General features: G+C 41.5%; 4 protein-coding genes across 4 annotated transcripts; 2 read left to right on the forward strand and 2 right to left on the reverse strand.

The window, feature by feature from the left end:
* Positions 1-8,662: 8,662 nt before the first annotated feature.
* On the forward strand, positions 8,663-11,186 carry PtrM4_136000 (uncharacterized protein; the record flags this gene model as incomplete). The annotated part of the gene is made up of 3 exons (XM_066109281.1): positions 8,663-8,710; positions 10,779-10,884; positions 11,077-11,186. The coding sequence occupies 3 exons, from the start codon at positions 8,663-8,665 to the stop codon at positions 11,184-11,186; spliced, it is 264 nt and encodes an 87-aa protein (XP_065960203.1).
* Positions 11,187-16,329: 5,143 nt separating this feature from the next.
* Positions 16,330-17,358, reverse strand: PtrM4_136010 (uncharacterized protein; the record flags this gene model as incomplete). The annotated part of the gene is made up of 3 exons (XM_066109282.1): positions 16,330-16,332; positions 16,458-16,841; positions 17,173-17,358. 3 exons carry the CDS (start codon positions 17,356-17,358, stop codon positions 16,330-16,332), a joined length of 573 nt encoding a protein of 190 aa, XP_065960204.1.
* A 4,712-nt stretch (positions 17,359-22,070) lies between these two features.
* Positions 22,071-22,399, reverse strand: PtrM4_136020 (uncharacterized protein; the record flags this gene model as incomplete). The annotated part of the gene is made up of 2 exons (XM_001938324.1): positions 22,071-22,114; positions 22,171-22,399. The coding sequence occupies 2 exons, from the start codon at positions 22,397-22,399 to the stop codon at positions 22,071-22,073; spliced, it is 273 nt and encodes a 90-aa protein (XP_001938359.1).
* A 1,244-nt stretch (positions 22,400-23,643) lies between these two features.
* PtrM4_136030 (uncharacterized protein) lies at positions 23,644-24,938 on the forward strand (the record flags this gene model as incomplete). Its single annotated transcript, XM_001938323.2, has 2 exons — positions 23,644-23,912; positions 23,963-24,938. 2 exons carry the CDS (start codon positions 23,644-23,646, stop codon positions 24,936-24,938), a joined length of 1,245 nt encoding a protein of 414 aa, XP_001938358.2.
* Between the last annotated feature and the right edge of the window lie 99 nt (positions 24,939-25,037).

Consider the following 25,037-nt stretch of genomic DNA (forward strand, 5'->3'; position numbering starts at 1 on the left):
TTATCAAATGAAGCAGATATTTAATTTGCTACAGTCGGGTGACAAAAAGAAAGCGACTTTTTCAAAATTAACTTTTTCTAAGCTCTATATCTAAAGAACTAGTGTCAGATTGTGATGGGTTATTACAGACGGGGATGATAGTATAATATTATGATGGGGATCGATTGTATTGTTCTGGTCTAATGTCGTGTTGTTTTGTTGTGATCCAACGCTGTTCGATCAGTTGGGTCGCGGTGGATTGTGCGTGCTGACTAATTTAACTGATCCACAGAATCCACAGCTCCGAACACCCGGATTTTGTCCACCACCCAAAATATGCCTATATTCTGACACACTCCTTGAGCTTAAGAGCCTTAAGCTAGATTAATTATAGCTAAGCTGCTCTAATTAAGCTTAGATCTTTACAACAGGTGACTAATTGTGTGGCTCTTAATCCCTAGCTTCGACTAGCCCTAGTTAGATTAGAAAGCCCGTCTACTAGTTTACTAGGAGTACTTTAGTAAGGCTATTAGCTGTTATCTTAGAGGATTTTATGTATACTACTTTAATACTCTAGTTCGTTACTTCCTATCAGAGCTAATAGTCATAGATATCTACGTGTTGGAGCTATGTAGTGAGTCTTAATACTGCTTAAGTTATAAGACGGATCGTCTGTTAATTATTGCATTAGATAGTAATTGTAGGACTTAGTAGCTTAACCTTAAGTTTACTAATTAATTGTAAGGTAAAGATTGCTTCTTTAGCTACTTATAAGAGCGCTAAGAGCTCTACTTTAGTTATTAAAGTAGTAATAGTATCTTACTTACCTAATCGCTAGGCAATCAGCCCGCTAAAGAGTTTAATCGCGTAGCCCTAAGAGCTTTTACGATCTAGAGTATTATCTATAAATAATGCGTTACTAGCTACCTATATAGAGGTGCCGCTACCTAATCGTAATGTTAGCTACTTAGTATTAGATAGGTAGAGTAACACTTAATCCGCGGCCTATTAATGTTCCTGACTTAAGTTAGTGAGAAATCTAGCGAGCCTAGACGTCGCAAAAGCAATATTTAGGCGTGTATTAATAGCGGCGTAGAGGAGAGAGCTAACCTTCCACTAGTATTAATTAATCTTAGACGGGGTAGCTAGTCCTTCTCTAAGCATAAGCTCGCTAGTCGCAATAAGAGTATTATAGTGGATTATCTAATTATCTACTAGTCTATTAATCTTTTATAGTAGGTAACCTAGGAGAGATAGATTAGTCAATTAGATTAACCCCTAATTACATTAGTCCTAAGGAACTACTATACATTATCTCTACTAGTAATAAAGTATCGCTGCTTAAGCTAATCTATTACTTCTTAAGCCTTCTTAGATTAATCCTTGCTATAGGCTAAGATAATATTGTCTACGTAGTAGAAGATAATAATTCTATCTTTAATTATACAGCAAGGCTCGTAGAGTATAATCTAGAACCTAACTTAAGTAAGCGTCGCTATAAGATCCTTCTACTAAAGGAGTAGGGATATACTTAGCCTATTAAGAGCTTTCTTAATCTATAAGATAGTGCTAGACTTCTAATAGCCCTTTAGCATCTATATATAGACCTCTTAATCTAATAATACGTAGACGAAGGCGTTAATAACGTTATACTACTTTAGTTCAAGATTATATTTAGCAGCGATTACTATAAGTAGTTAAAATAATTAGCTAGCTAGGGTAGCAGCGTAGGTATCTTAGGAGGTGATATTACGCTGCTAATTATCCCACACAACCAATTAAGCTTCACACTTAATAAATTAATTAGCTTTATTAAATTTGTAGATATACACCTACATATAGTTAAGGATCTAGTGTCCTTTAGATTTAGCTGCTTAGTAGGGTACTTCTTCCTACGAATTAGTGACTTTGTGGCTGTCGAGATATGCACGTTATACTTCCTTAAATAGCTCTCCTAAAGGGTGCTAATTAAGATTAGTCCTAGCGATTACTCGATTAGGAAGATATAATTAATAGATCTAAACTCCTTTAGCGAGTAGCCTTTCAAGTTATACCTTATTAATTAGGCCTCTATTATAAGTGCCTATCGTCCTTACCTCTAATTTAGCTATAAACGCTACAGCCTATAGAACTATTTTAGATAATTAGATCTTAGGAGTAGATTAAATATTTCTACTTATAAACTAGGCGCGTAGGACTGCTAGTAGAGGTGTTAATAGAGGAGTTAGGTAGTAATCTTAGTTCTTTCGACTATTGTAGTACCCTAGCGGATCCTCTTCCTCCTCTATAGTATTAATGCTTTCGTTATCTTCATAAAACAACTCTATCCTAGTGTCTAGGATTAGTAGTAGGAGCTTAATAGTCTTAATATATGCTGTGATCTCTAAGAGAGTACTGTGTATAAGGCTATCTATTAGGTCTTTAAATATCTTATTAAATATTATATTTTTATTAAAGATTACGTCTCTTATGCTAATAACTTTGGCGAGTAATAGGATCTAAATCTAATAGATATTAGATAATTAATATCTAACTAGGTAGCTAATCTAGGCATTTAGATTAAGTTGCTGTAGTCTTAACTTACCTCTATAGGTATTATTAGTTATCGCAAAAGCTTTGCACCTATAGGCTTTAAGGTATACTAGGTAGGGCTTCTTAATTAATGTAACTATCCTATTTACTAGTAATACTAGCGTAAAACATACTTTATAGGGTGTTTTCTACTAGTTACTATAGTTTAGCGTTCGATTATAGAGGTGTATAGCAGCCTAAGTAATCTCTAGCTAGGGTTCCTATAGTAGATTAGCGTTAAGTCTTATTATGCGTGCCTTCTCCTTATTTACACCTTTAAGTGTTTAGCTCTACTATTTTAAGCTTAAATATCTAGTGCTAAAGGCTTGACAGTAATGCCTTAGACTCTAATCTATCGCTTAACGTCTAGTTTAACTATAGAAATCTTATTATTAGTTTTAATTACTTTTAGAGTAATGTTATATTAGTTTTAGAGGAAAGTAAGAAAATTAGATAACATAGTTGCAGGGCGAGTGGGCTAGCAGGGCGAGTAGGCCACCTATGCTAAGACCCCACTAAATATTCTATTACCTACAGTACAATCGTGATGAGCTAACAACTAAGCAGTCTACTAGCTTTGAAGGAGGCTCGATTACAGCTTGCGCTTTAGGCTATTAAACGCGACGCGTCGCTAACCCAGAGGCGCGCTGCAGCTATCTACGACGTATCTCGAGTAACTCTTAGGCGCCGACGCGTTGGAACACCTTTTCGACGCGATTACACGCCTAACTTAATAAAGCTTCTTAAGACAGAGGAGGATGTGATTGTCTAGCATATCCTTAACCTCAACGCGTAAGGATTTCCGCCCTAGCTTGCTACTGTGCAGGATATAGCTAATTCTTTGCTAGCTAAGCGCCACCGCGACCTTATTAGCCTAAGGTGGGCTACAACCTTTGTTAAACGTCGCTATAAGGTTAAAGTTAAGTTTAATCGAAAGCACGACTACAAGAGAGCCCTCTGCGAGTATCCTAAGATTATATAAGGCTAGTTCTAACTTATAGCGAATACAAAGGCTAAGTACAGTATTCTTAATAACGACACCTATAACTTTAACGAGGCTAGCTTTATAATAGGCATAATATTAACTAGTGCAGTAGTTACTACCTCTAAACGTCGAGGACGGCCGAAGTTAGTGTAGTAGGGCAATCGAGAGTAGACTACAGTGATCTAAGGGATTAACGCGATAGGCTGGTTAATCCTACTCTTTATTATCTTCTAGGCTGAGTACCACCTCTTTGCCTAGTATAAAGAGGGTAGTGCGCTGCACGACTAGGTTATTACAGTCTCTAAGAGCGGCTAGACAATAAATAAGCTTAGCCTATAGTAGTTAAAGCACTTTAACGAGCATATAAAGAGGAGGGTTGTAGGCGCTTATTGAATACTTATTATCGACGGCTATAAGAGCCACGACTCGCTCAAATTCTAGCAGTACTATAAGGATCACAAGATTATCACTCTCTGCATGCCTCCTCACTTATCGTACTTCCTGCAGCCTCTTAATGTAGGGTGTTTCTCGCCTTTAAAAACGGCGTATAGCCGCTAAGCTAAGGATCTAATGTGCAACAAGATCACCTATATTACTAAATTAGAGTTCCTACTATACTTTAAAGGCGCTTTTAACGCTGCGATTACAAAGGCTAATATCTAAGAAGGCTTTTAAGGCGCTAGCTTAGTCCTATTTAATCTAGAGGCTATAATATCGACGCTTAACGTGCGGCTGCGCACTCTACTGCTACCTACTGTCAAGGACGGTCCTTGGCAGTCGCAAACCCTAAGCAATACCCTAGAATTTAGGTCGCAATTAAAGCTAATTTAAGAGAGGATTCGAAGACATGTAGATAGCTCACCTACGTATATAGTTAAGGCGATTAAAAGCCTATTAAAAGGGGCAGAGATGATAGTGCATTCTCTAGTGTTAATAACTAAGCGTAACGCTAAGCTCTAGGCTGCTAATAAGGCCTTAAGTAAGCGTAGGTTATATAAAAGGAAGCGTATATAGCAGCAAGGGACCTTAACGATTAAGGAGGGTGTGCGTCTAACGACACTTAAGGAGTTTAGGGCGCGTAGTGATAGGAAGAAGGCAAAGAAGAGGGTGCGCGTTAAGGTAGGTAAGCCTAGCTAACGACGCTGTAGACGTTGTGGTGAGGCAGGGCATAACACGCGCACATATAAGCAAGAAGCGGAGATAGATTCTAAGTAGAATAGCCTATTACGATTCTCTATAATAGTCCTAGGTAGTGCTCTATAGTCGTGCATAGTACTGATTTTAGTAGGGTCTTAGCATAGGTGGCCCACTCGCCTTGCTGGCCCACTCGCCCTGCAACTATGTTAGTACTTAAATTATTAATTTCGCCGTTTAGTTATCTGTGAGATAGAAATCCCACTAAAATCGCGAGTACCTATTAGTAATCAGTAATTAGCTTTCTCTTTATTGTAGGATTAATTCTTATAGAAGCAGAAATTAATAGCGAGCCTCTCTACGGGTCCCTAATTATTAATCTATAGAGCGCGGCTAATCTGTTGTTAGATTTTCGCTCGGATATACGTATTGCACTGCACTATTGTTACCCCTTTAACTCGCACCTTCTTAGCTTACTAGACTAGGTGCTTAATTACTACTAGCCTTAGGTGCTTTAGTCTTTTATGCTAGAGGAGAGTAGGCGCCTATCAGGGTCGCTGGCGCGTTTAGGACGTTTATAAGTAGGCGTGTAGAGCTACTCTATCCTCTAATCTATTTAGCTAATACTCTAGTACCTATTAACTATATAGCTTTGCTAGCTCGTAAATAATTAATCTATCTAATCGCTTAACTACTATAGGATCTAATTAGGTATCCTACTAGATTCCTTACTTTCTTAGTACTCTAAATAAGACGATATTATAGAGGATGTCTAGGCAGATTGCTACGTCGTAGAGCACGAGTTTCTCTACTCTCTGTTTATATTTAAGCTGTAGGACTATTAATCTATATCCCTTAATCTAAATCTAGCTATTACCTACCTATATAGAATCTCTATAGATCGGTGGCTAATAGTTATAGATCTAATTAGGGTTATTCGTGATATAGTACGTTGATCCTAAGTGAAAAATACAAGAGTTACTTCGTAGGTAATTAAGCTAATTTAATAAGGAAGATATAGTAGAGAATATAGCATTAATCTTCTATATGTATTATCTATTTAGTTGATTATTAATAAGATTAGGTATAAGAGTTCAGAGCTACTTAAGTCTTAGAGTATAAGTCCTTGGGCGACCTTAGGCTCTTAAGAGACTCTAAAACTTAGCGTCGTGTTCTTATCTAAGCTCTAAAAATTAGGCTATTCTTAGATTAGATTCCTACTACTCTAGAGCTTTCTTAGTATACACGTAGAAGTAATTATAGAGGGCATGCCCTATATTATATGCTAGATATTTAGGGCCTCAAGCGTCTACGATTATAGTTTTACTAGGTATAGCGTCCGCTTTAGTAGAGTTACTATAAGCGTACAATTTTGTGCTTTTACCTTTTCCTCTTAGAGGCATTAAAGAGCTTAGAGATTTATAATCGCCTTCCTTTATAACTGTACGTTAATATTAGGGTCTACCCAGTTTTCTAACTTAAGAGTTTCCCGTTTCTATATAGAAGGTGTCCTTATCTACGCGCTCGTTAGCGTTGCTATTCACAGCAAGAAATATAGATAGATAATCTACTATAAAAGCTGCCTTTTAGCTTCTATTTCACGTAATTAGATAATTTAGCATTATATACTCTTGGAACCGTCTTATTATGTTCTTCTAGGTTACCCTAGGTTAATCTATCTTATTGTATTAGAAGGTTACTGCCTATATACGAGCTATTTAATTTACTACTAATATAAAGTCTATAGCTACTAATCTATACTAAGTAGTATTAGGTACCTTAAGTATCTCTACTTTAGTTATAGCTTAATTATACTTAGCGAGCTAGGTATCCTAGTTGTTCGCTAATTATAGTAGTTTAAGAGCACTGTAGTATCGCTGTCGCGCTTACTCTCGTTTAGTTTTAGTAGTAATGCCTATATAGGCTCGAAGGTTCTTAATCTAGTCTTTAATTAATCTATCTAGCGGACAGTAGGTGCGCTCTAGGTAAACCGCGACAGTAGATTAGACGAGGATTATAATATACTAGAGATTAGTTATTTTAGTCTTATATCTAGCATACTTTGTTTTGTATTACTCTATTTTAAGTTTATAGATCTTAAGATCGTCCTTGTAGCCTTATTGTCCTGCTAAGAATAGATCTAATAGTCTAGTTAGATTAGCTCTTGCAGGGAGTCTAGTTAATAGCGCGTAGTTAGCGCACTCTAGGAGCTCTAGAGGGAACGGCTCTATTAGTAGTAGCTTAATCTTATTAGGATTAACCTATTCCTATATATTATAAGTAACAAAGGGCGCTTAGAGTTGGCTGTGAGGAATCGATCAAGAAAGATTGGATTTGACAAGATACAAGCTATCGAGCTATCTACGTTGTGAGCCCGAACTTATGCTGTGGGCGCCAAGGCGCTAGTCCGATAAGATAAGGATCTTATCGATATGGGGGCCATGGGCCGAGCGAGTCTATGGATCCGTAACATTGGCTGTACTAAGCGCGATAGTCGTGCTCGTCGCGTAGGAGCACTGTTGCGTTCTGTTAGTTAGCTTAAGCGGTTATAGCAATTTAGTTATTAGATTATTAGTAGGGCGGATAAAACTCTTAATTGTTAGATTGTAATAGGTTATCAAAGACGGGGATAATAGTATAATATTATAATAAGGATTAATTATATTATTGTAGTCTAATTTCGTGTTGTTTTGTTGTGATCTAACGCTGTTCGATCAGTTCGGTCGCGGTGGATTGTGCGAGCTAACTAATTTAACTGATCCACAGAATCTATAGCTCCGAACACCCGGATTTTGTCCACCACCTAAAATATGCCCATATTCTGACAGATAGACTAGCTAGACTAATACATTATAGTTTCTTAGAGACTTAGGAACCTTCTCTTTAGGTAGTATTACTATAAGATATACTTAGTAAGCAAAATAAAGCTAATCTAAGGCAGTAGAAGTAGAGTTCAAAAGGATCTAGAAGAGAGTTCGCTATAACTTTTTACTAAGCGTATAAAAATTTATAAAAAAAGTTCCTAAGATACGATCTTATATAAGCATTACGTAAGCAAATCTCTTTCTAAGCTTTCCTCTTTCTAAGCTTTTTTATCTAGTTAATTTCAAAAACAAAGAATAAAGAAAAGTACGCTAAAAAAGTACACTAAAATTACGTGATAGTCTACTAGTGTAATTCTATATATCTTTCTCTTTCTACTTCTTAATTTTCTCATCTCTATTATCTCCATGTCTCGAGAGCTTTCTATATTCGAAAGAGAAGTTTATACTCTATCTATGCAAAAAAATCTACTAGTACTATTAGCAATATACTAGAAAAGCCTTATAAGTCTATTTATAATACTTTATAATGTATTAAGAAGAAGAAAAGAACTATTTTACCTTTTTCTATACCTAAACTAGGCTGCCCTACTAAGGTCACTAAAAGAACTACTAGACTAGTTAATAGAGACCTTAAAAGAAGTCCTAAGAAGACACATAGGCGTATTCTAGTAGAGAATGATCTAGATTTCTCTACCTAAAGCCTACAACGCCTATTAAAAGCAGAGAAATACTTAAAATCTTTCGATAGAAAGAAGCAACTTCAAAACGCAGAAACAGCTACTAACTGCAAGAAGTACGCTAAGAAGACACTTAAAATTCATAAAAATATAAACTTTAGCAAAGTGATATTTTCTAACGAGTCTTCTGTACAGTGTAGGTATAGTGCTAGGCAAGAATACGTTAGAAAGAGAAGAAATAAGCGACTTGGAAAGGAACAGGTCTAAACATCTACTTTAAGTGAGTTTAAAATTTTCTAAATAGGCTAAAACATTCTTTAGAAATTATAGTATTTTTCTTATAGTTTAGTCTATTTTTATCTAGCTTACAAATAGAGATATAGCCCGCGATATCTCGATAGATGTTTAGGGAGCTATCTAGATAGGTAGAAGATCTAAGTTACACATAACTAGATCTCTATAGGACTCTAGAATATCTATAAATACACGTTATGTACGAGAAGGACTTATACCTTTTATTAAACCACTATTTAAAAGAGGTAAGTAAGAAAGCTTTCTTTTTTACTTTAAAAGACTAGATCTTTATAAGAAGATTTTAAACTTTACTTTACATTCTTGAAGTTAATGATTAATTCTATCTAGGTTGAAGATATTAGCAGGATAACGCCAAGATCTATAATACGCCAGCAGTTATCTCTTAGTTCTCTAGAAATAGAGTTCCTCTTTTCGAGCATCCTACCTATAGCCTAGATCTAAATCCTATAAAAAAACGTTTAGAGCTTACTTAAGAATAAGCTAGTAAAGAGGCCTTGTGCCTTTTTAGGCGTAGGTAAGAGTACTAAGGTAGTAGAATTCTTTAAATAAGCAGTTCTAGAAGAGTGGGAGTTATAACTGCAAGAGGGAATAGATAACTACATTAGATCTTTCCCTAGGCGTTATCTAGCAGTAAAAGCAGCTAGAGGTTAGTATACTAAGTACTAGTAACTAGCTTTGGCTACTTCAATATAAAAAAAGCTTTAAAAACTTCTTTTTAGTCTTACACTTGTGAATATAAGTAGAATAAATTCCACTTAAATATTATATAGATCTATACGTATTTAATAGTATATAAAAATTTTAGCTAAAAAGATACTGTATATAAAAGATTATAACATGATCCATGGGCGAGCGGCGCACACGGGCGAACGGCGCACCCCACCAACTTTACTCACCTTACTGATCTTAATCTACAATGGCTCAACGCAGCGCTACTTAATTACTATTAAATAAAGCAGATATTCAGCTTGCTATCTCATCTGTTAATACGCACTAGATCTAAGGTACCCGTACTGCTGCAGCAGTCTACAACGTAGCCGAAACAACGCTCCGCCGCCAACGCGCTGGTATACCTGCCCGACGCGATTGCCCGCCCAACTTAAGGAAGCTTACCTAGAGAGAAGAGGTAATTATTAGCTATATACTTTAGCTAGATTTGCGTGGATTTGCGCCTACCTACACAGCTGTACGTGATATGGCTAATAAGCTACTAGCTACGCGTAGTAGAGAGCAGGTTAGAGTTAACTAGCTATCTACCTTTGTTAAGCGTACAGACAGTCTTCGGACGTGTTTTAACTAAGCGTATAATAGGCAGAGAGCTCTTTATAAGGATGCAACATTAATAAAGAGGTGATTTAAGCTTGTAGAAGAGATAAAGGCTAAGCTAGGTATCTGCGATAAGGACGTCTACAACTTTAATAAAGCTAGCTTTATAATAGGCAAGATTACAACGCAGCTAGTTATAACAGGAGCAGAGAGGAGAGGTAGGCCGAAGAGTAGTAGTAGTAGTAGTAGTAGTATCCATTAACGTCCTTTTTCAGTCAGAGACTATGTAGGACGGTGGCCTAGGGCCGTTTGACTAGTTTTTTCCCTCTATACCCGTAGGATTTCGTTTCTTTGGTCGAGTTTGACTATGGGGGTTTGGGTTTTTTGCTTCTATACAGGAAAGAGAGAGAGACCTTGTAATAGACACCCGTTTATCTCCACCTTTGTGACCAATCCCTTTGCTATAATAACCCCGTGCTCCTAAGACTGAAAAAAACCTCGTAGGGGAAAAAGTCATGGGACCTTGAACGTTTGTTGTATATAGCGGCAGTTGCGGCATATTTTCGTCTCGGCGGTACTTTGTGGCTCGGTTGTACGGCGGCGGCTAGCGTTAAGCGTGCGGGGTATTGGTGAAAAACTTTCCAGGTTTCGAAAGGAGCCGTTCGATGTTTTTTGGTAAAGCTAGAATAATAGAATTATTATAGCGGTGAGGGGAGAAGGATTCGAACCTTCAACCTCTGCGAGCAAGCTAGCAGAAGCAACCAGGCGCACTACCACTGCGCCATCCCCCCTAGGCCGAAGAGTATTTAGCTAGGCAATCGAGAGTAGGTAACGCTAATCGCTGCTATTAGCGCTGCTAGCTGGTTAGTCTCACTATTCCTTATCTTCGCTAGCTAGTACTACTTATTAGCCTATTATAAGGAAGCTAAGATCCCACGCGACTAGGCGATCGCAGTTAGCGATAACAGCTAGACGAATAATAAGCTTAGAGTTGAGTGGCTAAAGCACTTTAACGCTCACACGCAGGCTCGTAGTGTAGGCGCGCGTCGCCTGCTTATTATTGATGGCCATAAGAGCCACCAATCTCTAGAGTTCCAGGAGCTCTGCAAGGAGACCAATATCTATACGCTTTGTATGCCTCCTTACTTATCTCACCTACTCTAGCCACTTAATGTTGGCTGCTTCTTGCTATTAAAGCGCGCGTACAGCTGTGAGGTAGAGAGCCTTATACGCAACTACATTAACCACATTACTAAGCTAGAGTTTCTGCTAGCGTTTAAGGCAGCATTTAATTAAGCGTTTACGCTAGCTAATATCTGCTTAGCCTTCTGCGGTGCAGGTCTTGTTCCTCTACAGCTAGAGGCTGTTCTATTAAAGGTAGATGTACAACTGCGTACACCTACTCCTCTAGCAGCTCTGCTAGAGGCTCCCTAGGTAGCTCAAACGCCGAGCAACGCGCATGAGCTTAAGGCTTAGTTAAGCCTAATACGTGAGCGCGTGCGCTAGCATAAGAGCTTATCACTAGCTTTAATTATTATAGCGATTAACTAGCTACAGAAGGGCGCCGAAGTGATAATGCTCTCTGCTAAGCTAATGCGCGATTAGATCTCTAGTCTTAAGAAGGCTAACAGCGCAGCCTTAGAGCGTAGGCGGCGCTCTAAAAGGCGTATATAGAAGTATAGAGTACTTATAAAGGGAGCTAGAGAGGATATACTGGCTCAAAATGAGGCTGACCAGCAGATTGCTCATGAAGAGCGTCAAGGAGGAGCGCGATTAGGCCTCAACTAGCGGGCTCAAAGGCGCTGCACTAGGTGCAAGGAGACTGGGCACAACTCGCGCACATGCAAGACTGATACTATTGATATAGAGTAATCTACTGTATTAATATCTAGCAATAATATTATCGCGTTGCTGAGATGCATCGCTTTAAAGTTGCAAAAGTTGGTGGGGTGCGCCGCTCGCCTGTGTGCGCCGCTCGCCCATGGATCATGTTACTTAGATTTATAGCTTACTTCTTTCTACTATTAAATACTACTAGAGTTACGTAGACGTACGCTTACTTAGCATACCTTTCAGTGACCTATCTTACAGATAATGCTCTTAGCTTTCTAGAGAACTAAAAAATATTAGTCTAGCAAGTCTAGTTCTTTAGATATAGAGCTAAGAAAACGATAAATTTTAAAAAGTCTCTTTTTTTTGTCACCCGACTGTAACATCTATAGAGAAAAGTCTCGTCTATAGCGCCTCGACCTAAAGGCATAGATTAGATACCTAGTTAGATACTATTACTCGTTAAAGTAATAAGCACTACAGACGCTATCTTTAATAGATATTTAATCTTTAATAGATATTTAATCTTCAATAGTAAAATAGAAGACCTAATAGATAACCTTATACATAATACGCTAAAACAAATCGCGACACACGTAAGGACTATTAAGCTGCTAACACTAACGCAGTAACTAGAGATAGAGACCTTTTATAAGGATAGTCCACTAGAGGAGTCACTCGCTTAGGACAGCGAGGGCGACTAGCTAGGATATTATTAAGGGAGGAAAATTTAGGACAGCTACCTAACACCTGTAGCAATACCGCTACTCGCAGCGTTGCTTACGCGGCTAATAGTAGGAGCATTGCTAAATAAGAAGGATTAATAAGGAATCCCTAAGGCTATCCTATAGGTAGCAGCGTTTATAGTAGATACCTAAGTTAGACAGGTTAGAGAATTGTCGCGGAAATGGACTTGATGTTGGACGTCGGATGATCACGTGATCGGATCGGGTCTTTGAGACTCCGGATCCGTGCCAAGGGACTGATCCATCATGTACAAATACCGGACCAGCCGTCTGATCTTTCTGATCCTTAGAGCAATCAATGATCCCACTCTTGAACGAATCTGATCGGTGTCATCCCAACTATCATAAGAATATAGAGGAGTAGCAATGAACAAGGCAATAATTATAAGAATGCTCGCTGAGGGCTTTAAGCCTTATTGTAGTTAGCTACTACCTTTACTAATATATTAGACTAAGCTTAACGACTACGTAAAAGGAGAGCTATTTAAAGAAATAGAATAGTCTTATCTAGCGAGCTATTATTAGATAAAGTTATAGATTAAGATTCTTATAATGAAAATTAAGTAAATAGGATAATAAATCCTAGACTATATATAGGTATACACCTATAAACTTAATAAGCATTATCGACTACTTAAGCGTAAGGCACGCGTAGTTATCCGCGATGATTAGTAGCGAAACATTACATCGCAAGATACCTACGCTGTAAGGAGCTACACTCAGGGAGCAATCGCACAGGTATACTGGAGTTGTATTCGATGGGGAAGAGAACTACAAGCTATCTCGTGCTAAAGGTTATTCGGAGAGCGGCTTGGAATAACCTTCTGCCTATGGATAGTGCGGATGGTCTGAGCGTCGTTCGGACCGAGATATCATCGAGGATTCACCAACTGGGCTCCAGCCCATCACAATTAAGACCTAACTCTTACTACCTTATTAACCTCTCTAAAGAAAAGTACGAGAGTACTATAAAAAAAGATAGCTACACTCTTTGCTAAGGGAGAGCAGCTAGACATTATCTTCGACACATCCAAAACAGAGCTAATCTACTTCACCGCTAAGAAGGAGAGGATAGAAAGAGCCCTTATACTCCTAAATAACAGCTAGGTAAAACACAAAGACACTGTTAAGTGGCTAGTTATCTATCTAGACAACCGTCTGTTATTTAAATCATATGTGTCTATACGTGTAAGCCAAGCTAGACAAGTATAACGGGCGTGAGTCTATAAGACTAGCGGCACAACTACATGCACCACGCGTGCGCAAAAGGCATGCACAAGTTGAATCAACCCGATTCAGCTTGCGTAGTTGATATTTATGTAGGAGGCATGACTGCGCTTCTCTCTCTCAGCCTACAAGTAGGCATACATGGGTCTAGCCCATCACAACAAGCTTTCTATAGGCTAGAAAGACCAGTAAACATTAAACTTGGCCTATCAACACACGCTATTAGACAGCTATACTTAGCATGTGTAACTAGCGTGTTAGACTACAGAGCACAAATATACTAGCAAAACCAACCCTACGCTATAAAGATACTACTAGTAATCAGGCTTAACTTAACTATCTAGAACTACGCAAGTAAAGCAAACCTGCTAGCTAACACCTATCTAATTGGAAAGGTAATAACTTAGATCTACTTAACTAATCTCTAACGCTTAAAGAAACTAAACTAGCACAGACAGCTACAAACTATTACTAACTTAATTCCTAAAAATAACAAAAGAGACATAGAGCAGACTATCCTATACTAGTTTAGACTATAGGATACTCTAAACTATACCGTAAAAGTCTCTTAAAAGTCTAAAGAAGAGGAGGCAAATACATACTAAGCTTATATTAAAATAAGGCTAGACAATTACATAATAGTATACTTAGACGCCTCGCAAACACAAGAAGAAAAAGGAATAGGAGTTAGGATAGTAGTCTATAACTTAACCTAGAAAGATATCTACTTAGAAATAGTTAATATTAGATAATACTAGCTAGTCTATAACGGCGAACTAGAAGGGGTTACATAAGCATTTAAATACGCAGCAAAGAACGCTACAACTAACTAGGAATTCAAGGTATACACAGATAACTAAGCAGCAATCTATAGGCTTAAAACCCTATTAGATAACCTAGGACAATAATAGCAACTCTAGTATCTAAAAGCAGCAAAAATAATCTAACGAGAATAAGCAAATATCTACCTACTCTAGGCACCTAGACATACAGATATAGTTAGAAACGAAAGAGTAGACTACCTAGTAAAAGAAGCAACTAAAGAGGACTCTAGAACAACAATAAAGAGGACTACCTACCTAGGCACGATAATTAAAAGGATATAACAAACTAAACAACGCTAAGAGTACTAGAAATACAAAGAAAGAGCAACTACTCTAAATAAAGCTACCTACTCAACAAAATTCCCTCTTAAGATTAGAAAAATCATCTAAATGCTACTAAACACTAAAAGAGTAATCTCTAGCGCTTTCTACTCTCTTAAGCTAGGACACGGATACTTTAACTCCTACCTAAAGAGATTCAAGAAACGAGACTCTAATCTCTATAGCTACCGAAATACCTAAACGCTAGAACACCTGCTACTCTAATGCTACCTATATAAAGAACAACGAGAACGCTCCTATAACTAATTAAACAGCGCCTAGTCACCCTACCACTACTACTCTACACTAGCATAGGTATAGAAGCAACTCTAGCTTTCATCACTAGTACTAGGATAGGAACAAAAAAGTAGTACCTAGGACAGCTACTAGAAGACCCACAGAGAGACATTGTATAAAACTAAAACTGTAACACCTCTCCTTTACTATAAGAGCCCGTTGCTAGATCTCTTTCTATTCACTAAACTGCTGCTTAGCACCTGGCATCAAACAAATACGAGCTATTTTTTGAAGAAAAGCTAAAATCACAATAGCAAACCATACCAGAAAGCCATGTAGATAAAAAAAACCTATAAAGAACGGCCTTCAGCCAAAGTCCTACATAGTCTCTGACTGAAAAAGGACTCTAATGGAATAATAATAATAATAATAATAATAATATGTACGGTACCGACGAGCTGCCCGTGTACGCACCTACCTAGATAGGTAGCCAACAACCGGCACCACCATGCTGCTTGCGACTTAGCGCGTTCCAATGAAGAACGACATAAGGAAGCCTACCTGCAGCACTGTGTACATGGTTAGGTACTTGGAAACCCGCACTACGGTAGCTTTGTATGCTGGCCCAGCCTGGTCGTGGCACCCATCGACACAGTTACCGCGACGCCTTGTTGTGTCGCCGCTCTTGCAGCTGTTGGTATAACAAAGTCGTCATCGTTATAGTCATCGTCATCGTCATCTCAGTATTCGTTGTTAGCGTATTGTCTAAAATAAGAACCGGCAACAGTAAGCTGTATGTAAAATCATCCATGCGGCGGCCTGATGCGAGGAGGAAGGTCTGAATGCGCCCAAGGTAAGAGATTACTACTACTGGGTCTATTTCCATACCTAACAGATCTCAGAATGAGCATACATGCTGTATTTTTTCCGAGGGTGGACTCTGTTCATGAGCAAATTCAATCGTAGTAGGTTCAATGCCAGGCTACCGTATTCGGTACCCGATGTAAGCCAGTTCGATAACCAGGGTGGGGCTAGATCGGAAAAGCTGGGTAAATCGATCGGCAAGAGCGTTGAGAATAGAGAAGAAGACGAGCATCTGCGAAGATTGCAGCGAATGTGGAGGTTGGCGAGAGGATTTGCGAGATATATGCCGTTCATTCCATCATTTTTGCGCCTCTTTGCCTGAACATCATACCAAAGAAGCCTACATTACACAGCTTTATCATCAGAATCTACAAAACTTGGAAATTGGTTGCGGATTCGAGCTGGCCAAGTTGCGTCTTTTGGATGGCGCCGCCCTATTGAATCGACATCCCGTGTATATTGATACTCTCCATTGATCTGAGCATACTGGCGGTTACGACTGGTGCCTTGTCAATGTGGTTCGTCTTATCACTGCTTCGTCTGCCGACAGCTCCCATCAAGTGCTTCTGGCGTCGACCAGCGGATGATGTCAGGAAAACTGCGAGAGCCGCATAGTCTGCACCGCTTTACCAGAATCTTCACATCTTCGAACTTACTGTAGTCTTTTCCAGTGCAACATCCAGTGCGAGAGATGACAGCAAATCAAGTTGCTGCTGGAACGAGTAGATAAGAATGCCAACGTTGACTACGTTTTCCCAAAGCTCGTGCATCGTTCTCATGCCAATGACGACATGTTCCACGTCGGTTCTCATCATTATCATGGCCGTAGAATCGTCCGTGTTTATGATGCTGAAATAATGGTGCCTGCGGTACACCTCTGAAGCAATGGCTCCATGGACGAGAGTTGTGGCTTTGGCCATGCAGAACCAGTAGCTCAGAGCATCGGAAAGACGAAACATGGTAATTCTTGTGTACATGAGGCCATTATCAAAGTTCTGGCTGATCTCTGCGACGGGCTCCTTCTCCGGCAAGAGGGAACGCTTGATCAACAGTGGTTAGCAGCAAGTCAGGGCGATGAGCACAATCCTCAGTAGCACCGGCACCAACAGATAACATTCAAGGATTTGCCGGGGGTTATGCAGTGGAACCGGTTTGGGCTTGACAAGATCTGACTTTGCGAATCAGCCTTGTTGATCTTACCACAGTGCCGGTTGGGAGGTGCCAATATTATTACATTGCATCCAAGCTTCATCGAATCAGTTTCCAATAGCCCCCGATAGAACCTCATCGGTTAGTAGGAAGAGTTCTGACAGAGTAAGGATTTTGCGGTATCCGGTGCGCACGAGGCCAAGTCAACAGAGAAATAACTACCTTAGCATCTTCGACACGGAGTCCAACCTTTCCGCGAACTTCCAGAAGAAAAATTGTGGGTTTGATAGCGGTTTTCGTGATTGTGAGGATAGAGTTGATACGGCCTGGCCGATCAGGCTCGCGGTTTGGGTGCGAGCGCCATGGAGAATGAGTGTGAAGAAGAGATAGACCTCGAGGACCGACCATAATCGAATCGACCGATATTGCTCGCGAATTGAAAGATAAGCCATGACCGCCGCATCGGTTACGGCAGTTGCAGCGGCTGCTATGGTTGATGGTATTGTCAGGTGCTATCGAGGCAGCTTAATGGTAGAATTGTTGATTGAAAAGCACCAAAACATAGTATATATACTAGTTTCAGCACTTACATACTGGCTGCTGCTACTTGTTCTCATGAACGCTACAAAACGGTAGTCTTTACCGTGGCCGCTAGGAGCTGCAACATGAAGGGCGCCATGCTGAAGATGCATTCTCCAAACAGCTGGGTGAAGTCGAAAGCGCAGCGGCAACGGTCGACGCCAGGTCCGATACTATTTGTATTCCATCGAGCACTCAATGCCCAGTCATGCCACAGAGGCATGCGCCTCCGTTTCTATTGGTATTCGAAGCGTCTTAGAATAGCTGAATGCTATAGTCGAACGGGTCGGGTCGAGTTGTACATCAAGATTTGGCGAATTGCGGAATCATGAGAATCGAACGACCCAGGCAAATCGTAACGACTGTTCGACGCAGCATATAGGCAAATACTCTAAGCTAGACGAAATCTGCTCGATTCTATGGTTCCGCCTGAGTAAAAGTCAATCAAGTTTCATCATGAGCCGCGTCTACACTGACCTGATGCGGGGTCGTTGCTTAACGTGTCCGTGCACCTCGTACACGGATTCATCTCGTGCACGCCGAACACTATCTTAGCGATCTCAAAAATGAGGCTGTACAACGCCACATAATAGCTTAATATTAATAAAAACGTAGTATAGCAGTAATTAGATGCTTACGATTAACTTGAACTATCTATATTTTTGTGGGAGGTTGACGTTGCGGCCACGTGATGTGACTTTGGCTGGAGTAGCAGATAGCTTATCTCTAGCTTGAACACCAGCGTGAGCAGCGCTAACGCGTTTTTAACGCTTATTACTTAGTAAGAGTACTTGTAAGGCTTTACGCTTATGTTGTTAAGCTTATTGGATAGATTTTTTCTAGTGTTAAGCTTCAACTTTGCGCGCGCGTTCAGCTGCTTTCTTAGCTCGCTTAACCTCCCTTATCTCTTTAAGCCTTTGCCTCTCTACACGCTTCTCCTCGAGCTTAACTTAACGCTGCAGTTAAGCCTCCTTACGCTGCTTCTTAGCCTATGCTTTTTAGAGTTTCTCCTCCGTCTCATCTCGCTCCCGTACTGCTTCTCTAGCTCGAGCCTTACGCAACTTGCGAGGAGACTAGAAGACAAAGCTACCGTAATACTCCTAGCGCTATTAAAGGTTAAGAGCTTTGCACTTCTTCCTGTGTTTCTTTTTATGTTAAAGAGCCTCCTTTAAACCCTTATTCTTATGCTTTAAAAGCTTATTCTAAACAGAGAGATAGTGGACGCTTAAACGTAGCTTTCTTGCCTTATACTAATAGCTATTAGTAACAGCAGCTCGAACTAATTAATCTATCTTTCTCTAATTATAATTAGAGAGCCCTAACGATAAGCTTCTCTTAGCTTCTAGCGTGCTAGCAAATCTACGAAGAATAACGTTAGTATCTTTTAGCTAGATCCTAGTAGCTTCGAAGGCCTTTAATATAAGGTTCTCTATAAAGGAGGATATCTATACGCTCTAGAAGAGTAGGAAGAAGTCGCCTTTCTTAATTAGGACGAGGCCTTAAGCCTTATAGAGATAATTAGTAAGCTCGTTAGAGTAGGCTTAAGAGAGTGGCTTAAATAGCACTACATCGAGCGGCTAGAGCGTGTAAGTCGAATAGGGAGGAAGGATTATAAGGAGAATCCTATAGCGATCGCAGTACTTAATAAACTCTATTATAATATAAGATCTATAGCTATTAAGAATAAGTAATCTCTATCTCCCTAATCGCTGCTTTATACAGTAATTAAATACCTACTTAAGCTAAGCTAGACTAATGTTATTATTTAACTAGCCTCTTAGAGATAATGAGACAAAGATATTATGTTCTCCTGCCTTAATATCCTCGATCTAACTTAATCGTATAGCTCCTATTAGCGCAGTAGTAGGCTAGGACTGTTAGAAACTCGCGTGATCTATCCTAGAGAGATACTTGAACCTCCTTCTTCTCCTATTAACGCCTACTAAATATTCTCTTACTTCTACCTATTAAGCTAATTAAGAAGCCCTTCTTATCTATATTGTATATATCTTGAGCCTTAAGGTAGTATTTAGTAATCTTTTAATGCAACAGCTCGAAGTAGAGTCTATACTTTAACTTAGAATTAGCTAGGTGGCGCATACGATCTATGGCGCTAGTCTACTTTAAGATAAGATAGATCTCGTGTCGGTTAATAAAGCGAGTAACCTAGCTCTCGCTGAGCTGCTAATAGGCTACTTCTAATAAGAAATTCCTAATCATCTCTCTTGTAGGAGGAAGGCCTCTCTCTGTAAGCGTTTTAATATATCTTATAAGCTCTAGCTCTTGTTGTGGGCTGATAGCTTGCTGCTAAGCGTATCTATTACTCCTAGGCCCTGTCACGCGCCTCCACCTCCGCGATAGAGTTGCGCGGCTGACACCCTATTTCCTCGTAAACTCTGCTAATACAAGTTTTTCTCCGGGTTCTTGCGACTCTAAATCTGCAATCGCATCATCAATTAGAGCCATGGTTGTTAAGTTATAGCGCGTTGAAGTTATGACGCTGAGACGCGCGTTTGGTGTTCAGCGTGCACGAGATGAATCCGTGCACGAGGTGCACGGACACGTTACCAATCGCGGCCTGTTCACTATCTGGCGAGTTCCCGGAGTCCTATCACCCCCAGTAACAGACTCATCCGGGAATTCTCTTCGCTGTTGAGTTGAGACGAGACCAAGGCTGGTGTAATCCCCAGTAGGATTTTACCGAGCTAGTGCTGACTATGAGGTGGAGTTGTCACGCCTTCAGCAAGTTAACGTGCACCGCACCTGCATCCTTGGCAAGGGTCAAGCGCGCCTATACATGCAGGGATCTCTTAATCTCCCGCATTACTGAGTCTTACCGTTGCTTCTCTATGCCAAGAAATGTGCTTGCCGTGGACCGCGCATGGGCTGCAGACCATCGTCAGCCCGCAGCAGCCTTCAGACGCGGGGCCGCATGCCCTGGAAACGCACGCCAATACTATCTACTCTACGTTGGAGGTAAGGCAGACACCAGCAATAGAGTCAGCATGGCGAACGTGATACCTAGGTACCTAATTGGATAACGGCGCTCGCGGGCCGCAGACCATGATCAGCCTGCGGCAGCGTGCAGATGTGGGACCGCATACGCCGCATAAATACATCATTCATAGATTGTTGGGGATTACGATGGACGACCCCATGTCTCTGCGGCTGATGACGACATACGACGAGTGAGCTCCGACTTGCGTTATTTGGTTTCTGTAGATATGCTTAGCTCTTTCTACTGAAGAATTTATGTCTTTACGACGGAAGCCGATCTCACATGTTAATGCATTGGCATGGGACTGATAGAGTTCATTGGTAACAGAAGATCTGGAACCGAAACGAACCAGGACTTAGGCGTCCAGCGGAACCCACTGCACTGCTGACAGGATAATCATGTCCTAAGGACTTATTCAGTATCAACTGCATATACCCGTTGCTTCCATTTGAAACCAGCTCTTGCACATGGACTGGCAATTTCACGCCCCGTTACGCCCTGCAGCAATCAAGTGGAGCGAAAGTGAAGCCAGGTAGACCAGTGCCGCAATGAAGTTAGTCAGAGAGTTTTTTGATAGGCAGATCATCTCCAATCAGATCCCAGATACATGGCAAGCTACTGTTGTGGAAAAAGTGGCTGTACATACCCGAAACTACGTGAGGGCAGTACGGGCGTAATGACGCCCACTATGCAGTTAAGCGGTACTCGGGGTAAACAGGGGTGCTCCGCGGACCCACACAGTGCAGAAATGCTTAGTACATGCGCCGTAGCCATGTTGATCTGCGGCACAGTAGCTTTCAGACAAGAACTGCGTCAAGCCATTCCAAGGTTCTGTGGAAGCTTGTTCAAACTGTATCAGGGTGTCATGTCGCGTCTTGGTCTCGCGCTCCGGTATGAGAAAGGTCGAAAGAAGAAGATCGATATGAAAGAGCAGTTTCCTTCTGAATCCCTGTCTCCAAACCCCAGAGTTTTCCTACAGTATGTATCCAGGATGTTTCCGTTCTTAACATAATCAATACCAATAGAGGCGTGATGAGCAGTGGAGCCAACACATATGACACCATCCTACAGGGCTTCACGTTTTCATATAGTTAGTACTGGTAGCCTGAAAGTGCTAGATCACTCCACCATGGAACGATCAATTGTGGAAACATTGCCGCATCCTTCAAATTCAGCCTGAATGACATTGAGAGCTTTTCGAAACAATAACAATTGTTGATATCTGGAAAGGAAGATACTCATGATAGCGTACGTAGTTTCTGTGGCTTCCGGAGAAAATGTATCACATCAAGTACGGGCATGCTCCCTCATTGTCTTCGCTCTAGGTCATGAAAAGACAAGGTCGCCTACCTGGACATCACGAAGAGACGGAGATACACCATGACGAGAAAATGTGGTAAATGAATGTGATTGTTATGAATAGTGAGTCTAGAGGGTTTGCTACCTCCAAAACGAGCGTCATTCATGCTAACTCAATTCCGCTGCAGGTTATAGCCGTGTATGGCACATCGCCCACAGGCAACTGTCACCCCGTACTCGCCTTCTACTTGCAGATCAAGGCACCGTTAGCGCCACCCTGCTGGCAAGCTACGAATTCTTGTTAATACCAATCTAGACAACAGGTCGCGTAGAAGATCACTTACTTGCAGTAACAACGTAGCCCTGCTGGTAGAACTTGCAAGAATCTCCAACTCTGTGTCGGCAGTTATTGGGGCAGTTGCATGCATTGGTGGCATCTGGGGCGATGAGGACGCCCCTGACATCGTTGTTGGGCGCCTCCATCTCAGTGCCCGTCATGGCTGAAGGGGCAGCGGCAGCCTGTGCGGCGAAGAAGGCCACGGTGGCGGTAGCGATAAGAGACTTGAAGAACATCTTGGGGTTGATTGATGATGGAACTGAGGAGTTCGGGTTTTGATGTTGGTGGTAGATGGTTGAAGTGCTGATGGTTGTGTGCTGAGATTCTGGGAGAGACCGACGCCTTCTTATCTTCTTTCAACTCTCAGATATCGGCTGATTACATGGAGCATGAGGCAAACGGCCGTAGGCTTTCACGTCAACGTTTGGGTATTGGGAGTCCGTTCATTGGTGGGTAAACAACCAAGACTCTACTTGCTGACCGACCCATTCGTACTCGCATGTTGATTCTTCGCCTTGATCCTCTAGGAATCATAAATTGCTAGAGTCTAGGGCTTTAAAACGCCCCGTGATTCCAGGCGCCCAAAAGTTTCATGCGTATATCGATCCTATGCACCGCGAGCTCATTTTCCAGGAGAGATTTAAAGTCGCGAAAGCTCGGAGGAACGCTGGTCAACATTGTGTAATCCATGGTTCTTCAGTTTACCTACCAGGAGCGAGTGCTGAAGTAATTCAGTCACATGATTTTGATCAGAGCTCTTGCGAGCCTTTTCGACAGTTCCTTCGGGATGAACGGAAGCGCGTGTTACAAGCCTGCCTAAGCAGATTTACGCCCTGCTCGGCGACAGTCCCACCGCGGTCAAAATATGATGTCTTGTGGGGGCGTAGAATTCACTATAATCCCTATGTTACGGTGCTTGGATCCTCCATCCGGAGTGGACCGTCACAAGCAAGGATCTGCAGTACCCATGCCAGATGCAATACCAGGTACAGTATCCACACGTGAAAATAGAGCTGGTGCCTTCTAAGCGACGGTTCATTACCAGACACATGCATAAATCTTACACAAACTAATTCAGCCTTCCTGGTCGCAGGGCAATTTGTCTTACAGGGGCACCCTTACAGTGAGGCATTTGATTGCTGATCCTCTTGCTGCTTGACTGGACTACACCCTAAGACAAGACTTATTTAGCTCCAAACAACCGCCATGACAGACCTCGTTCTTACTTATATGACACATGAAGCAATATAAACTCGGTCACCGAAAAAACAGGAGCAACTAAAATTCAGTATCATAATCTAGAGGCACCAGGAGTCAGGGATGCAAGAACCCGAGACATAGAAAGCCGAATAGCCGTCGGCTTCAAAGACCTAACGATATATCGCCCGGATTCCCTGGAGTTGCTACATGCTCGCTTCGATAGAAGTGCTATTCCTGCTATAGTCGTCTCGGCACTATGGGCTCACTCAGCAAGGCGAACATGTCAGCAACGGGTGACTTTAGTGACGAGGGAAGTGAGGAAACGGGATGGAACTCCTCCAGTACATCGAGCGAAGAGAGCCCATTGGCAGTTACGCCATCTGCCCGTGAACGATGGAGAAGTTGGGGGGCTGGGGTGCCCTTCCGCAGACTACGACTACCGAGGCTGAGCAATCCGAATCATACGATACGAAAGAGGAGATGGCAGTGGTGCAAGTATATTCTGATGGTTGTTGGTTTGTTGGCGGTCTTTGGTATCATCGTAGGATTGTGGGTAATCCTATGTTCGCATTCCCGTGTAAATGACTAACTTGAATCAGCGTGTACATATTCCTTGTTGCCGCCCTCATTCATGAGCTTGCTCCTCCACCAAATCATAGCGGTCTTCAACACATCGTTGAGAGCTGGACGCTGCCGGATACGAATGGTGCTCACGAACTCACTTGGCGAGACGACTTCAGCCGCGACATCGTGCCCAAGAAATGTCATTCACATAATGATTACTGGCGATCTGTGCCGCTCTATAGTGCACTTGCAGCGGGGTGTACAAGCGTCGAAGCAGATGTATGGCTGGCGGAGAATGGAGAGCTGCTTGTGAGCCATTCCTTGGAAACGACTACACAATTGCGGACATTGAAAACTCTTTACCTCGATCCAATAGCGTGGATCTTTACCAAACGGAATATCTCCCAGGCATCTGTCCATAAAAGAGAAATTGGTATTTTCGATGCAGACTCGGACGCCTCCGTCATTCTGCTGGTTGACTTCAAGAATGACGGCCATGCAATCTGGCACACGCTCATGGCACAGCTCCAGCCTCTCCGCGATAAGAACTGGCTTACGTACTACGATGGCAAGGACATGTATCGTGGACCGCTCACTATCGTCGGCACAGGCAACACACCTCTAGAGTTAGTCCAGTCGAACACCACGAATCGCTTTGTTTTCTTCGATGCCCCGCTTCTTTCTGTGATTTCTGGAAACACTAACACTACTTTTGACTTGACCAACTCGTACTACGCCAGTGTCAGTTTGAAAGAAGCCATCGGCAAGATCTGGTTTAATCGACTGAGCGCGGAGCAAGAGAAGACTCTGAAGACCCAGATTGGAATGGTGAAAGGGACGGGGTTACAGAGCAGATACTGGGATACTCCTGGTTGGCCGATAAGTGTGAGGGACATGTTATGGTTCAAGCTCACGGAACTAGGGGTGGGAGTACTTAACGTTGATGACCTAGTGTCTGCAACTAAGTGGAATTGGCATAAGTGTATTATCGCAGGTCTAACCCTCTGCTAAGCGAACTAGAGTAGTTTATTAAAAAAAAGATGTAACGTACCTCACGGCTTCGCCGCCCACTTTTACCAAGCCCCTATCAAAACCACCCCATTCTGGCGT

The sequence above is a fragment of the Pyrenophora tritici-repentis genome, chromosome 8, assembly GCF_003171515.1.
Source record: "Pyrenophora tritici-repentis strain M4 chromosome 8, whole genome shotgun sequence".
Lineage (NCBI taxonomy): Eukaryota > Fungi > Ascomycota > Dothideomycetes > Pleosporales > Pleosporaceae > Pyrenophora > Pyrenophora tritici-repentis.